The sequence below is a fragment of the Puma concolor genome, chromosome A1, assembly GCF_028749965.1.
Source record: "Puma concolor isolate L17-30 chromosome A1, mPumCon1.1.hap2, whole genome shotgun sequence".
Classification (NCBI taxonomy): Eukaryota; Metazoa; Chordata; class Mammalia; order Carnivora; family Felidae; genus Puma; species Puma concolor.
This window is the reverse complement of record NC_141667.1, coordinates 67,183,500-67,200,386: the sequence shown is the minus strand read 5'-3', so window position 1 is coordinate 67,200,386 and position 16,887 is coordinate 67,183,500. Positions and strand designations below refer to the sequence as shown.

Sequence of the window (16,887 nt, the reverse complement as noted above, 5' to 3'; positions counted from 1 at the left end):
CACCTCTGATCCCTTCCCACTTCCAGCAGGGCAAGGGAAGCAGGAAGACCCCTGGAACACCAGGAGCAAGAAAGAGGCAGGCAGGGCAGCTGGCCAGGTTTGTGCTCGACTGTATTCACTCAGAGACACGTGGCAGCTTACATTGGACAAAATGAGTAATAAAAATTGGCTTTAAATACGGAAAAACCAGGGCCCTATAATCCCATGCTATCCTAACACTGGGACCAGGATGGCCATCACAATCTGGGAAGGACCAGAACTGGGGCCTGGGGTGCAGGTACACACCGCAGCCTACCCACTTCACACACACGCACACACTTGCACTCACACACACACCCCACACGCACACACAGGGAGGGATGGATTATTGCTGGGCACATGTGTCTATTGTTAAGAGGGGAAGTCTGGAATGTTTCAGAGTTGACTAAGGACAACCTCCCCCACTTCCCATGGCCTGGGCTGGGGCATTTCTGCAAGAGGTGTCTTCAGGACAGGGCCCAGCATGAGGGACAAGGCGCCCTGGGAGCTGGAAGGCAGAGGCAGACCCATCTGGGATAGCCTGGGCAGTGGACTGATGGGTCCCAGGGTCAGCCCAGTCTCTGGTCACACTTTGGCACAGGCCTAGGGGATACAGAGGCCCCAGTCCAGCTTTGACAAGTGCTGATGAGGGACAGCATCGGACCCCAGAGGTGATAGCCCTGAGCCCGGGGCAGCAGAGGCAGGCATGAGTTTCACTCAGAGGTCAGCGGTGGCGAGCACAGTGCTGGGGGCTCAGGGGCCTTGCCTGACCCAGCCTCGGCCTGTCCGAGCTGGGCCCAAGGAGCCTTGAGTTTGGCAGTGGCCCTTCTGCCAGCTCCAGGGTAGGTCTTAAGAACGCTCCGGTTGCTATATACATTCGTACAAATACATAAATACAGAAAGCCCCGAGCTCCACGGACAAGAGCTGAAGGGACGCACCTTTGTCCCAGGGACAGCCCAGGCCTTGCCAAACTCAGCCAGACCAGGGGCTGAGGGGCAGAGGACACTGGGGACAGCTCCGGCTGTGTTCCCCAGGCCACAACTTGAGTGGACAATGGGGAAGACCACTGTGCAAAACTGTAAACAGCGCTCGGAGTAGCTGCTACCGCCAACCACCGGTAGTGGCCTCAGGCTGGGGGCTAGAGGCGGGTTGGGAGCTCGAGGCGGGTGGGGAGCTCTTCCTCACTGTCGCTGCAGTTCCCACAGCAATCCTGGAGGGATGGGGAAGACACGGAGGGAGAGAGGCAGAGCGAGTGCCATTAGCCACCAGTGCCATCACCCAGGCCGGCCCTGCCAGGAACTGCCTGGAGCCATGCTCTGGGGTGGGGGAATCCCCATGAGGGGCCTGGAACAGCAGCTCAGGCCAGACATGTGTGGACATCAGTGCAGAGGCTGCTCATAGCAGGCTGAAGTAAGAGGGTCCAGGTGGATCTCAGGCTCTGCCAGAGCAAGACCTTGTCCAGACCCTCTCCCCTGGAGCTGGTGGAAGCAGGGCATGGGGAGACAGATGGCTAAGCAAGGCTAGCAGCTTGAAGGTGCCAGGGTGCAGGGAATGAAGTAGTGGGGGGGGGGGGAGCGGGCACCAGACTTCTTTCGCCCACATCTCGCCTCTGCCATGGAAGGGCTGCCCGTGGCTCCCCGAGGCTGGGCAGCAAGGCCAACCCACGGGGAGCCCACACTGCTCACCTCTGGAAAGAGAAAAGAGGCCGTGAGCCCAGCCAGGGATAGGGGACAGGCGGGAATAAGGCCAGAGACCCTGGGCACCCCTGGTATGGCTGGAGGATGCCCACTCCCAGCACATGCGGGCACCGGCTCTGCCTCCCACCCACCGTCCCCTGGAGTCAAGCTGGGGGCCAAGATAGGACACTTCTGGGAGTTACCTGGCGGCTGAAGAGTCTCTGCAGCAGTCCTTTCTTGGGGGGTGCAGGTGGCTGGCCCTTCCAGTCCAGGTCTGGGGGAACTGAGCCATCTAGCCCAAAGACATTCAGCTCCTGGAAGCACTCGGTCTCCACCATCTGCCAAAGAACAGGGAGCTGTGAGAGCTGCCTCCAGGGCTGCTCCTTGGGGCCTCATCCTACCAGCTAGGCAGGCCCTTACCTCATTCTGCCAGGGGATGGGCACGCTGCCCGTGGCAAACTTCTGGTAGAAGTCTTGGTCAGTGGGCTCCAGCTCCACACCCTTAACTGTGGAGAACTGTTCGATGTCCAGAACATCCTTGCAGTAAATGGCCTGGGGCTGGTGGGGACAGAAGTAGCAGTCAGGAACTGCTACACATGCACGCACACATGCACACCTGCCCACCTACATGCATATGGGCAGCTCAGCCCTGAAAATCACTCCAGCCCTGGCCTGGTTATGCCTGGACCCTTGCAGCCCTCTCTGGTTTGGAGTCAGAAACTAGATACTCCATGCCCTTCCGAAGTATGGCAGTCCCTTCTCTTTGAGGCCATTTCCCTCTATAAACTAGGAATCATTACTCCTCACTGCTTTCAACTGATAAGGCTGTGTAAAAGCCATGCCTTTTCCAGTTGATGGTAGCTGACCTGCTGCAGCCAACCGGCCCCCACAGTGCCTTGGGGAATCAGCGACAGGTACCCCCCCACCTGTACACGGCTGTCTGGTGGTACACCTGGTGACGTGTGTGCAGGCAGAATCTTAGCTGGTCCTTTCAGCTGAGCGTCCCCATGCAGGACCTGGAGCTATCGATAGGCCCTCTGTCCCACGATGTCCAATGGCCTGCTCCATCCCCTCAAACTTCATGGCCAACCAGAGGATTAGAACAGTCTTCCCAACTCCCCACACCCCTGGGGCTCCTGCTGGGAGCTCACCTCACTCCAGAAGGCCACTGTCTTTTTCATCTTTATATTATTTTCTAAGTCCTATTATTAAGAATGTCAATTAAGGGGTGCCTGGGTGGCTCAGTTGGTTGAGTGTCAGACTTCGGCTCAGGTCATGATCTCACGGTTTGTGGGCTTGAGCCCCGTGTCGGGCTCTGTGCCGACAGCTCAGAGCCTGGAGCCTGCTTCGGATTCTGTGTCTCCCTCTCTCTCTGTCTCTCCCCTGCTCATGCTCTGTCTCTCTCTCTCTCAAAAATAAACATTCAAAAAAAAAATTTTTTTTTAAAAGAATGTCAATTGAAACAACATAATGTGGGGCACCTGGGCAGCTCAGTTGGTTAAGCATCTGACTTCAGCTCAGGTCATGGTCTCACCATTGGTGAGCTCGAGCCCCGCCTCAAACTCTGTGCTGATAGTGCGGAGCCTATGTGGGATTCTCTCTTTCCCCCTCTCTCTCTGCCCCTCACTCACTCACACCCTCTCTCTCTCAAAAATAAATAAATAAAAACAAACAAAACAAACAAAAAACCCAACAACATCATAATGTAAAATGGTGCAGCTGCTTTAGAAAACAATCTGGCAGTTCCCCAAAAGGTTAAATGTAATGTTATCATATTAGCCAGCGATTCCACTCCTAAGTATATATCAAAGAGAAATGAAAACAAACATCCTCACCAAAACTTGCATGTGAATGTTCATAGCAAAATTATTCATAATAGCCCAAAGTGGAAATAACCCTAATGCCCATCAACTGATGAATAAACAAGATATGGCCTACTCATAGAATGGAATGTTATTCAGTGGTAAAAAAGGAACAAAACTACTGATACAGGCTACATCACCTGTATGAACCTTGAAAATATGCTAAATGAAAGAAGTCAGTCACCAAGGACCACATATCATATAACACTATTTGCATGAAATTTCCACAACAGGTAAATATGTAGAGACAGAAAATAGATTAGTGGTTGCCAGGGCCACAGGGAGAGGAAAATGGGGAATGACTGCTAGTAGGCATGGGGTTTTTGTTGGGTGGGGGCGGGGCGGGGGGGAAAGGGGTGATGAAAATGTTCTAAAATGGATTATGGTGATGGCTGCTCAACTCTCAATATGCTAACAGCCATTTAATTATATACTTTAAATGAACGAATTTTAAGATATGTGAATCAAATCTCAATAAAGCTATTAGAAATTATATCATCATCAAACTTGCTCCTCATCTGTTGTTTCTAAAGAGCTGAATTCCAGGGCAATGATTTTCTAACTCTGAATAAAAGACCCAGGTGTGGTGGGATGACTTCCAGGTTAAATGAGATGATGTGCACCAGAAGCAGGAAGCAGGAGCAAACTCGAGTGGCGGGGCCAGACCTGAGGCAGGCTGCTCTCAGTTAAATCACTCACAGCAAGGCCCACACCCCAGGGTCTGTGAGGCCCACAAAACACAATCCTTCACAAGCCACAGCCCCCTAGTTGGACTCTGGCTTCTACTCAACCCCTCTAGGCCCACCCCCACACCTCACATGTCTGTTCAACATTCCCCAAAGGCCCCCCTGTCACACTTAGAATAAGACTGCACAGGAGCGCCTGGGTGGCTCAGTCGGTTAAGTGTCCGACTTTGGCCCAGGTTATGATCTCATGGTTCATGAGTTCAAGCCCTGGGTCAGGCTCTGTGCCAACAGCTTAGAGCCTGGAGCCTGCTTCGGATTCTGTGTCTCCCTCTCTCTCTGACCCTCCCCAGCTCATGCTCACACTCTGTCTCTGTCAAAAATCAATAAACTTAATAAAAAAAAAAAAAATTAAAAAAAAAAAAAAAAAGACTGCACGCCTCTCCCAGCCCGTGCTCACTCCAGACACACTGGCCTCATCACTGTTCTCTCTCGAGGCTGCTCCTTCTCCCTGAAATACTCATACTTCAAAACTTGGCACGGCTCTCTCCTTCACATATTTCAGGCTTCTGCTTAACCATCAGCACCTCAGAGACCACCCTGTCTAAAAATACTCCCACTCGTAATCATTCCTTATTGTCTTAGCCTGATTTATTTTCTTTCTGTTGCACTTCACACTACTTGATATTCCTTTTCATTTACTGCTTTATTTTGACATGCTCCCCACTACAACATGAAGGCAGAACTGGGTCCTGTTGACCTCATGATCTCTGAGGTCTGGCACATATGGGCATTCAGAAATTTGGAATAAACGATCACCAGTGTGGCTGACAGTCATCGATCCGGCCTTCCCAATCACCTTCCTGACTCCCCAGTGTTCCTGGTGAACTGTCAGTCAGAGGACCCAGTCCTCTTACATAAGGGAGCAGGGCAAGTACATAACCTAATCTTGGCCAATCACAACCTTCCCTGTGACTTTATACAGAGAAGTCTGAATTCAGCAGGAAGAGGATCAACAGGTTGAAGCACAGCCAAGAGATGAAGTCTTGGCAATACTGCATGAAGCCCTGATGTTGGCCCTACTCTGGGGCTCTCTAGCCAAATGAACCAATAAGCTCCTTGTTGGACATAATTAAGTTTCAGATGGATTTCTGCCCCTTGGAATATGATGATTCAAGGATGTTTCTGCCCACAGAATGCCTGACCCACTGAGATGCTCAGTAAATGGGTAGGACTCTACAAGGGAGAGGTCAGCACTACCAGGTATAGTGGGCAGCCAATATTCAGCCAGTCCAATAGCCCTTACCCCCGCTGGCAATGGCGTCTTGGTTTTCCTTTGGGAAACTAACCTCCCTGGCTGGCAGTGGTTCAGGTGGGCAAGTGATCTAACCGTGATCACTGCCGGGCTTCTGAGGAATCTGTGGCAATAAGCACTAGCCTTAGGGTTACTTTTTTCCCCCTTTCAGGACTTCTTTTGAAGTAATTGGGCAAGAGGTATACATTCTGTCTACCGGGCTGGCTGAGCTAGTAGGATGTGGACCTGAACTGCTGGTCCACTACTGCTGCACCCTACCAAGAGTAGTCAGAGAATAAAGACTGCACACTGGCCTGTACAATGGAGAGGGAAAGGAAGACAGAATTCCTACAGTGTTGTTGCAGCCCCAGATCCAGGTATGCCAAAAGCTCTATCTATCCTGGGGCTTTTCATTTGTGTGAGTTCAATGAATTGTTTTGTTGGCCAACCCATCTGAGTTGCACTTTCTGACACTTGCACTGAAGGTGGCCTGACCGCTCTAAGAACCCGGGGCCTGAGTCCCCACCCAGGCTTGGCCCTACCCTCAGGAGTGGACAGCACTCACATCAGGTTTGAAGGGTGGCTCCAGCATGCCAGCTCCCAGCCGCTTAAAGTTCAGCTTTTTGAAGAGGGGGTGTTCCTTTACTTCGCGGGCACCACCTCCACGACACCCTAGGCGCCCAGCAGGGTCCTTGCACAGGAGCTGTGGCAGGGTAGGGGCAGTCAGAGGGACCTGGGAGAGGTGCCTGGTGCCCCCAGCCCCAGCCCGTCAGCCTTCTGCTGGCTTGCCATACCTGAGAGCAGAGCGAGCGGGCCTGAGGGGAAAAGCGCTCTGAGTATTCTTCAGGCACCTCCTTCACCAACCGTTCCACCTCCTCTCGCTTGATTTTCTTTTTCCTCTGCTGGAAGGGTGACTGGCCGGCAATCATCTCGTATAGGAGGCAGCCTAGTGCCCACCAGTCTGGGCTGAATGTGTACCGTTCGTTCTTTACCACCTCCGGAGCTGGGTAGGGTGGAACAGAAGTTAGGGCTGGGCAGGAGGCAGGAACCAAGCCCTGGGGCCCTGGGAATGCCCAGCACAGTGGGGCATCAGCTCAAATATCTGCCCGCCAGGCAGGCACTACCAGCAGCCTGGTGGGGACCTCAGCAAGTAGGACAGCACATGCCCCATCAAAGAGAGCACTGTGGCCCCGTAGGAGGCCAGGTCTTCTGATTTTTCAAGAGAAGTCAGAAATCCATATTTTTAATGGGAAGCTGTCTGGCGTATCAAATGTTGGCAACCAATTCAAATTGTTTTATTCTTTACCATGTTTATTTATTTTGAAAGAAGGAGACAGAGCATGAGCACGGGAGGGGCAGAGAGAGAGGGAGAGAATCCCAAGCAGGCTCCACACTGGCAGCACAGAGCCTGATATGGGGCTTGAACCCACGAACTGTGAGATCATGACCAAGAGTCAGATGCTTAACTGACTGAGCCACCCAGGCAGCCCTCAAATTGTTTTAAAAACAATTTGATTTAAGTACAAATGTAGGCCATATTAGGTCTGTGTGGTTACCAGTTTGCAAGCTCTGGATTTAATACCAGAGAGAAGAAACAAGAAAGAAACTCCTCTACTGCATACCTACTGCCTGCCAGGGTGGGCACATGGGATTTTTGCCTCTCCTACCACTTTTTATCTAAAGGCAACTCTGGGAGCCAGTATGATTGCTTTATGGTTGGGCAAAGTGAGCATAGGAGCAGCAGTATGTGGTCCAAGGACACACAACAAGAGGTGGGGCCTGTAATTGGGGCTCTATCTCCTGTGTCACATAATCTCCAAAGGGAATACTAGGGCCACATCTTGGCCCATACCACAGATGGGCATTCCCTCCCTGAATCTGGGTAGATCAGGGGAGGGGAGGACTTCTCAACCTTCTCATCTTTCTCTGGTAGCCACCTGCAGGCCTAGCCAATAGTAGGAGCTCAGTAAGTATTTGGTGAATGAATGAATGATGCAGATTTGCAGGTGTGTGGGTTCCTGGCTGAGTCCTGGTCTCTTAATTTCTAAGATAGGGATATCAGTTCTATTCCCTGAGACACAGAAGACTTCCACAGAAGTGGTGGGACCCAGCCCAGGACAGCAAGAGGACCCAGGAGGCAGGGGGGCCAGGGTGGAGGAAGACTCACCCATGTAGCCCACAGTGCCCACACGACCCTTGATGGTCTGGCCTTCTGGCACGTGCACAGCTAGCCCCAGGTCAGAGATGCGGATGTGACCTGAATGTGGGTGGACAAGTTGGGGGGGCCCATTGAACAGGTGGGCCAGACCCTGCCCCACTCCACTGCACTCCACCTCTGTACACCCCATACCCACCATGGTCATCCAACAGGATGTTCTCTGGCTTCAGGTCCCTGTGGGGAGAGAAGGGCAGGGTCAGATGTTGTTCAGTTTGCCAAGGAGCCAAACGGCACGCCACCCCCTCCTAGCTCACTTGTCTCCTGGGATGGAATGTGCAACAAGGTGCAGGAGCCATTTATTGCCAGGGTGAGAGATAGCCCTGCCCTCACTCACAGCAGCTCTGACTTGAGGGGGCAGCTGAAGGATCTACCCAGCCAGGATTCCTTCCTGGGAATCCCCAGGCAAGTGGAGAGCAGCTCCCATCCAGGGGAATAGCACCAGTGTTATAGTGTTAACAGCGTCCCACCCTCACCCCACTTTGGTGGCTGACTCTACCTTTCCTGTCAAATGGGGCTACTCATCTGTCCCCCTCATGGGGCTGTTGTGAGGTTCAAATGAAATCACTGCTGGTAACAATAGGCAGAGCTCCCCACTGCCAAGCCCTGCATGCCAGGCTCTGTGCACTTTACTGCAGGGAGCTGACTGGCCCAGGGTTATACAGAGACGGGTGATGACACCAGCATTCACATGAGTGAGCCAGACCCAGAGGCTCTCAAGTCTGCCCAGCATGGGCAAGCGTGGAGCCCCAAGCCCAGGCTCAGTAGGGCTCAAACCAGCTCATGCCCGCAACAACAGGCCCAGCATACCAACATCCTTCTGCGGCCTCCACCCATGCCCAGCTGCAGCCCCTGGCAGGGAGGGCCGAAGCCCAGGACCTGTACACGATGCGCTCCCGGTGCAGGTCCTCCAGGCCGCAGCAGATCTCCGCGGCATAGAAGACAGCCCGCTCCTCGGGGAAGCCAGCCTGGCCCATGTGGTAGATGTGGAACTTGAGGTCGCCTCCGTTCATCAGTGTCAGCACCAGGCACAGCGCGTCCTTGGTCTCATAGGCATAGGCCAAGCTCACCTGTGGCCGAGGGGACCCGAGCCCTCAAGCAGGGGCCACGGGCCACCCAGTGGCAGGGCTGGCACCAGCCGCCCAAAAAATCCTTCTCAGTGGCACTCCTTGGGGCCCAGCCTGCTCCCCAGGCCTGGTGTCAACACCCCAAACCGACCCTTCCCAGGCATCTCTGAGGGTGGGGACAGGGCAGCACAGAAAGGGACCTAGCCTGGTAAGTGAGAAGGGCAGGGCAAGTGCATGGCCAGGGTGAAGGGAGGGGTCGCCTGTCTGTACTTACTACAAACCTACTGTTCACTTTCTCCAGGATCTGCTTTTCATTGAGTGCCATGGCCTCCCCTTTCCGCTTCTTGATACGCTTCTTTTCCAGCTTCTTGCAAGCGTACATCTTGCCTGTTGCCCGCACCTGGCAGGCACACACCTGTAGCCAAGGTAGATGGGCAAATAGGGACCAGCTGTGTTCTTCCTGGAGCTATAGGAGCTCAAGGAGGGGGGGCTGGTCCAGGGCCTACCATACCCCTCCTCCCCACTCCATCAGGGGCTCTGGCCTGGCCACTTACCTCACCAAAGCCTCCTTTGCCCAGGACTCGATACTGCCTGAAGGTGTTTTTGGTCACTGGCTGCCTGTAGGCAAGGGATTTCGGAGCAAACACTGGCTGAGCAGGGGCCCAAGGCCCGTAAGAGCCCTAGCAACTTGGCCTACCGTGGGCCAGCCTTCAGGGAGCTCACCTTTCCAGCCACTTCCACTGTAGGAAACGGTTGAAGTAGATGCTGTCGAGGTAGTCGGCAAAAGGGGCCATGCTCAGGTACTCATGGGTCAGCCTGTTGAGAGGGCCCAGCCCACCAGTCAGCCCCCGACACCCCAGGTTCTTGGCTGGATGGGACAGGACCCCCTGTTATATGCATTCTCGGCCTAAAGGGCAGCCTCATTGGCCAACCCTCTTACTAACCCAACTAAGCAGGAGACATTCATCTGTGTCAAAGCTGAAGATTCTATAGAGAGGGAAGGCAACCTGCCCAAGCTCACACAGCAAGCGCAGGGCCAGGGTGAGAGGCTGAGCTCCCTCACCAGCTACTGAGCTGTTCACAGCCTTCCAGGGCCCACAGAAGCCCCCTCCTCAGGACACAATTCCAGGCCAATGGGCAGGGAGAGGCTTACCGGGTGAGCTCCTGGAAGAGGTCTTTGCAGGGCCCCTGCTCCAACCGCTGGGAGCAATTAGTCACCAGCTGCCGAGGGACCTCAGGGATGAGGTCAGGACCCTGGAGATAGGCAATAAACAGGTCAGTGCAGGGGGCTCCCTTCGCCAGCTGCCTACACCCAGGGCAGAGATGGCCAACATTCTGGACCTGCGCTAGGAGCAGCTGTAGGCTAGTGGTGTGCCAGCCGGTCCAGCTGCTGAACTCAGTTCCACTGCTACCCTTGAGGCAGGGTGAAGCAGAGCCACTGGCAGGCTGCCTGGCCCACCCTCCTGGGCTCCATGCCCGTGGTCTGCCTGGTGAACCGGGAGACGCTCCAGGGCACTCTCTGCCCAGGCTGTGGTCATTCCTCTCCTCATCACTGAGCTCTGCCCGCTGCCGTCATCTCTCCATCCTTGCTCACTCACCGTGTGGCTCAGAAAATTCTGCATTAGCCGCTGCCCACAAGCCTTCCGCTTCTCATCAGGGGTCACTTCATACTCAGCCTGCAGGGTGGGAGGCAGAGAAGCTTGGGGCCTGGGCAGAACAACAGGTGTGGGGAAATGGGACACACTCGACCTAGGGACCTCTGCCCACCCTTGGGGCTGGGCTGGGCTGCACTCACCACTCCATCCAAGAAGGCTATGCAGCGGGTCAGCTCAGGCCTCGTGGCGCAGAACTCTCGAAACAGCAGGCGCCCAATGGGCTGCCGCTCGCACAGGCTGTGGTAGTCACGCTCTGCAAGCAGGGGTAGGAGCTACTGGGTTCCCAGACCTGGAGCCTGCTGGCAGGGCACTCCTATCCATACTGCCAAGCCCTGGCCCCAACAGTAGCTTCTAGCCCTGCAGTATGGAAGCCACTACCTCCTTTAGAACTGTCACCCCAACACTGAGGTGGGCACTACTATTATTTCCAACACAGTTTGGGACTCTGAGGCCCAGAGAAACTAAGCAATTAACTCAAGGTCACACAGCTTGATGTATGGCTCCAAAGCTGGGCCCTCACCTCCCACTGCTATCTCCTGGTTCACACCACCTACATACATCACAGTGCTGGGCTTGGGTGTGGTTGTGAGGTTCCGGCCTGGCCCAGGCTAGGCCCAAACCTGTTGCTTGCCTGGCGAAAGTGCAAGAGGAAGCTGTGGCTTCCGGCAAGCTCGAGGCTAAGCCTCCTTCCCAGGCGGTGGAAGCAGCTATGGTATACTCCTTGCCCACGTGCAGGCTGTCAGAGGGGCCTAGGCAACCTTGGGGGTTGTGCAGACCTGGGGCCTCAGCCAAGATAAGCAGGAACTGGCGTCCTGACCCCTCTTCTGGTCAAGGTTTTGATGCCCCCCCACCTGCCACTCACCCTGCTTGGGGCAGGGTTATGCTAAGCACGGGCTTGGGGCTCCTCATGCAATCAATCTGTGGGCTGACTCCAGCCTCCACTGTACCCTCTGTCCCTCAAACCCCAGGCATGACTCTCCTTTCCTCTGCTTCTCTCAGACTGCCCCAAATCTGACCCTGCCCTACTCCCCCACCCTCCCACCTACCCCAAACACCCCTTGCTGTCCTGTTTGTACTATGTTCTCCACCCGTCTCAGGCCCAGGAACCGAAACTGGGTTGGGTGTTGCAGCCTCAGTCTTCCTGCTCCCCAGACCCCCCCCCCCCCCCGCCAACCCTGCCCCTCTGCCTCAGGGTGAGGTCTCAGGGGAGGCTCCCCCAGAACACCCAGGCCTCCACCCAGGCCTCACCGAGGCTGAGCCGCAGCTCTTCACACTGGCTGATGTGGGGGAACTGCAGCATCTGTCGCCATTTCTTGCTTTTGCCCTTGCGATTCCCACCACCACCTGTGGGAACAAACAGGTGCTGGATCTCAAGTCCCGCTGCCACCATGCTTCCCCTGGCCGCTCAGTGCAGCCCAGAGACCTGGCCTTCTGGGCTCAGCCCAGGCACAGCACACTCTAGGAGGCACCTCAGGCCTTCATTCCACACATTTCAGCATGCCCTCACTGGGCTCTAGGACACACACCGTCCCCTGGGCCCCTCTGCTAGGGGTTCCTGAGCTCCTGGGCTGGAAGATCCAACAGGGGTGATAAGGACAGGTCACCGGGTGATGGTGGGTTTCCAGGAAACCTTAGCTGCTCTCTGGCAGGTAGGAGTTTCCCGGGTGAAGAAAGCAGAGGACATGACAGCAGTGGGAACTATGTAAGTCAAGGCACAGAGGGAGAGATTCTAGGACATGTGGGACATGCCTCAGAGATGCCAGGGGCAGAGGGCAGCCTGGGTCACCAGGAAGGCTTCAGGCCCCTATACCTGGCCCTGAATCAGAGCTATCAGAGACTCAAACAAGGTGGTGGCTGCAGGGCTGGCACTCAGGATGCCCACTCCAGTACACAAGGGGTTCTGTGGCCCTGATACCTGCCTCATTTCACCTAGCTGACACCCTATCTGTAGCTGCTAAGACCAGGGTAGCAGCTCAAACGCCTACAGAGCCAGATAGGTAGGTAAAATGTAGGCCAGATGGAAGACAACAGGGAATGGTGGGGAGTGTGGTGAACTGGACTGGGCATGCCCCTTCCTCCAGGCAGGAATACGGACTCGGCGTGGCCAGCTCTTCTCACCTTTTAGCTGAGACTCCGGACATTATGTGAAATACTGGTTCCTATTTTTTGTAAAAACAAATTGCAGCTAAATAAATTAAACATGTTAGAGAGCTAGCCAGATGTGGCCCATGGGCCACGAGGTTGAAAATAGAAGGGCCTGAGTCTTGGAGCCCCACAGACATAGGTTTGAATCTCCAATTCGCACTTTAGGCCTGTCACTTGCCCTCTATGAGCCTCAACTTCTCCATACTTACTTCAGATCCAAAGCTACCTCCAGAGGTGTTGTCAGACTGGGAGAGTCTGTGTCCAGTACCCAGTAGGGCTGTGGCAAGAGGTGGCCCTCAGCTCCAACAACTCATGGCAACCTCAGGCAGCCACTTTTTCCCTGCCTGGCCTCAGTTTCCCCTCTGCTTTACCCAGCCTTGTTTTCATCTGCCCTGGCTGAAGGCAGGTGGCACAAGGGAAGGGGCTGCTCAAGGGAAGGGGCAGAGTTGGGTCCCTCAATGGGTTCTGTGACCTAAGCAGTCGGGAGGAGGAAATGTTGCAGGGCACCCATTGGGAAACCTGCTAGCAGCTCTCCTGCGGCCTGCACCCAGCATACTCCACAGCCATTGCTCCATTCTGAATGAGCAACAGACCCCCACCCCCAACCCGGGGCAAGGCCTCGCCAGAAGGGGAACTCCTCCCCCACCCCCACAGGTCCTTCACCCAACCCTCTATCCGCTGGCCTCCCCCCACCAGTTACTTCCTCCTCCCCCTCCTCCCAGCCACATCAAGGCAGTAGCAAGAGTCACATGCAAATATCCTGTCCTGGAACTGCCACCAGAGTCAGTGGGGCTCCTCCCCAACCTAGCCTGGCCCCCTCCCTATGCCTCTGGGGGCCTGGGAAAGGATGGAGGACTAAAGAAGGGCTCACACCCCCAAGGCTGCGCCACTTCATTCTCACAGCAATTCTGTCAGACTAGGCATAACCTCACGAGGAAACTGAAGCCTTGAAATGAGGAATCAATTTGTCCAAGATTACAAAGCCTGGAGGTGCCAGAGGCAGGATTCAAACCCAGCTCCCTAGGACTACAACCCACACTCCTTTCCCACCCCAAACACGCCATGCCAGCCATCTATTAGGTGTCAACTGAATACATACACCAAGGGTTCCCAAACCACTTAGGGCCTCATATCCCTTGGGAAGCTGGAAAAGGCCAGGCCCTAAGCTGTCAGCCAGCTAATGAAGGGATGCCAGTGGAGCCAGTCTATGGGCCAGGGTTTAGGACTCAATGACAACAGGGATTTCTTTAAGTTTGTATGTCCTGTCCCCAACTATTCCACAAAAAGGGTTACTAAAGTTTAGAGAGAAGAGACTTATTTAGAGCATGCAGGTGGGAGGGGCAGAACCAGGCTGGGCTAAGTGTTCTCCAGGGGAGGCATCAGTCCAGGTCTGGCCATACCACACTATGCCTCACCCATGGCCTGAAGAAGGCCGTCAGGAGGTGCCACACTCTCCAGCCAGGCAAAGCAGTGCTCTCAGCAGGCCCGAGGCCTGAACTGGCTACAGCCCTAGAGAGGGAGGCCTGGCCAGGCTCTCCCCACCCCTCCTCCCTAGCTGGCTAGATGACGAGGCAGAACAGAATCGGCAGATGCCCCCAGAGGCTAGGAGGAAGGCCTAGCCCTGAGACTAGATAAGGGGCAGGAGATAAAAAAAAAAAAAAAAGGCTCTGGGCACTAAGGACCCAGCCTGCCATGCCTATTTCCAGGCAGCATCTCCCAGGGAGCAACACACACTGGGCAGGCAGGGGGGTACCAGATGCTGTGCCATTTGGGGGCTTGTCTGGGCTTCCTACACACTGTATTGGAGGCATCCTGTGTCTAGGCCTGGGTCAACCACAGTCTCACCGTATGACTTGGGGGCTAATCCCTGGTCTGAACCTCAGTTTCACACCTGTAAAATGGAGCAGAAAAGTGAAACAGATGACTCTTTCAGCCTGGAAGCCCAGCAAAGAGTGGAAAATGACCATGTCATGACCTCCCTGCTCTAGAGGTCCAAAAAGAAGGGTCTTGTTCACTGCTGGTCCCCAGCACCCAAGACAGGACAGGGCACATAATAGAAGGAGTGTTCTGTGATTGTGTTACTGAAGTGGACAATGACAGGTGAGGGCCAGATTGACCACAAGGCAGTGAGGACCAAGCCTGGTCCTCTGTGTCCCCCATGACCCTCAGAGGCCAGGTGCCTAGTATCACTCGGGATGGGAGTCATGAGAAGCTCAGTACACACTCACCAGACTTGATCCCTCTGCCGGCCTTGCACTTACAGTCCTGCCAGCCCCACATGCTCTCTTCCTTCAAAGCTCAGCTCCCGCTTATTTCTGTGCCCATTTGGCCCTCTACACCGTGGGCCTTCTGAGGGCAAAATTCATGACCCATTCACCTCTGTACCCAGTGTCCTGAGGCACGAGACAAGTGGCAATCATGTTGGTAGCATATGTGACCAGCCGTTTCCCCAAACCGAGTGAGCTGTGCTACTGCGGTGGCTCCGTTCATTCATTCTTCAAACCTTTATCCTGCACCAACTTTGTGCGGGTCCAGGCTGGGCGCCAGGGTCTGGGCCTGAGGCACGTGGGGTAGGCTACCCTTTCTTGGGGCATCTGCTCACCTATCACCTGGGGGAGGCCTCAGAGAGGCTCTCCAAGGACCCAGGTCCCACCCTTCCCTCTTCCTTCCTCTCTCTTTCCCTCACCCCCCCACCCCCCCGCCGCGAGGGCGGTGGCCTGACCCCCGCCCCTTCCTGGGCCCCGGCACCCGGGGCAGGTGCAGAGGACTACCGGCCGGAAGGGCTCGCGTATGCGCGGGGTGCGGGGCGCGGAGCGCGCTGCCCTAGGGGATCTGGCGGCTGGGGCGCCAGCCGAGCTCAGAGGCCGCGCGCCCGCGTACCCCGCACCCGGCCGCCCTCTCGGCCGCCTCACCTTCCCGGGCCTTGAGTAGCACCGTGTTCGCTACGATGTTCTCGAGCTCCATGGGCTGCGGCGCCGCCGGGCCCGCCGGGCCGAGCCGCCGGCCGGGATCGCTCGCGGGAGCCGGGGCCGGATGGCGATCGGCGCGGCTCGGCTCGCAGTGACCGCGCCGCGGCCTCCCGGGCCTCCCCGGCCGCCGCCGCCCGCCGCGAACACTCCGCCCCCTCCCGGGGGCCACCCGGGCGCCGGCCCGCCCCGCCCCGCCTTCTGTTTACTTTACGAGGCCAATAACCGGGCGGGCGCTCCCCGCGCCGTCTTCCCATTAGACAGCCTCTTCGTCATCCCCCGCCTTCTGCGCCAGGGATTCGCTCAAAGGAGCAGGGAGGCGGAACTTTATACGTAACCTCTTCCTGGTTGGTCCAAGGTTGGGTTCAGCCTCTAGGTTCGAATTTCTGGACCTTCGTAGGGTAGCGAACTGCCAATTAGGGCCGAGCCCTCCGCGGGGACAACAGAGGTGGGTCCTCTTGGTCACGCCCTGAAATCTTGGAGTTTTATTGGATAAAATAAACGTCAATCATCCTCATCACTGAACCCTGATTGGACCACCAAATAGGGGTGTGGCCCGGGTCCCTCTAACTAGTCTTGACTTTTCTAGGGTTTGTAGGGGATGCATTTGTTATCTTGGGCCTCTTGCGGGCTGACTGTAAGCTGTTTTGGGCCATGTGTCCAGCCATATTTCTTTGGGTTGGCCCATTCTGGAGAGCGCACATCGGAAACGGGGAGAAGTCCAAAAAAGACTGGCGTCCTCCCTAGCGGCTCCCCAGCCTCCGGCCCCCGCCCCGCCCCCGCAGCCGGATGTTGTGATTTCTCTCCACCCACACGGCCTCGCCCGCCCTCGGCCTCTGCTGCCTTATAAGGCAGCGCTACCACCCCGAGACTTTTGGATGAACTCACACCCATTATACAGGTGGGGAACAGGAGTGCCAGAAGTCCAATGGCTGACTCTACGTCAAAGGCCAGGAAGAAAACGAGGCTGATATCCCACTCCTGCTTTACACACCAGAAAAGGGAGGCTTGTCCAAACTGAGAAAGTAGTGAGAGTAAGGCAGAGCCGAATTCAGCAAGGCTTCTCTGATCCCTATCCATTCATTCATCCAAAAATACAGAGCACCCGTTTTGTGCTAGGCATTGAGCCAGGTGCTGGGAAATACAGTGGTATTAGCAAGATAGCCAAGCTCTCTGCTTACGTGCTAGAAGGGGGGTAAAGGTTAATCCTATAAGTAATCAAATAAATAGGATGGTCTCAGAGAGTAATTGACTGTTGAGACGCGGGCACCCGGGTGGCTCAGCCAGTTAAGCGTCCAACTCTTG

General features: G+C 55.5%; 1 protein-coding gene across 4 annotated transcripts; it reads right to left on the bottom strand.

Moving 5' to 3' along the window:
- Positions 1–94: 94 nt before the first annotated feature.
- Positions 95–15,743, bottom strand: GRK6 (G protein-coupled receptor kinase 6). Of its 4 annotated transcripts, XM_086680061.1 has the most exons (17): positions 15,529–15,743; positions 11,720–11,815; positions 10,612–10,724; positions 10,415–10,492; positions 9,970–10,070; positions 9,540–9,632; positions 9,371–9,434; positions 9,091–9,231; positions 8,629–8,819; positions 7,889–7,926; positions 7,702–7,791; positions 6,329–6,537; positions 6,100–6,237; positions 2,116–2,253; positions 1,899–2,033; positions 1,705–1,706; positions 95–1,229 (listed from the first exon to the last, which is right to left on the bottom strand). In XM_086680061.1, the coding sequence occupies exons 1-17, from the start codon at positions 15,578–15,580 to the stop codon at positions 1,121–1,123; spliced, it is 1,788 nt and encodes a 595-aa protein (XP_086536187.1). In that variant the 5' UTR covers positions 15,581–15,743; the 3' UTR covers positions 95–1,120. The 4 variants fall into 4 exon arrangements, with proteins under 4 accessions (XP_086536187.1, XP_086536121.1, XP_086536246.1 ...); XM_086679995.1 differs by lacking the exon at positions 1,705–1,706 and having other exon boundaries at positions 15,529–15,741; XM_086680120.1 differs by lacking the exons at positions 1,705–1,706; positions 15,529–15,743 and adding an exon at positions 15,120–15,278.
- Between the last annotated feature and the right edge of the window lie 1,144 nt (positions 15,744–16,887).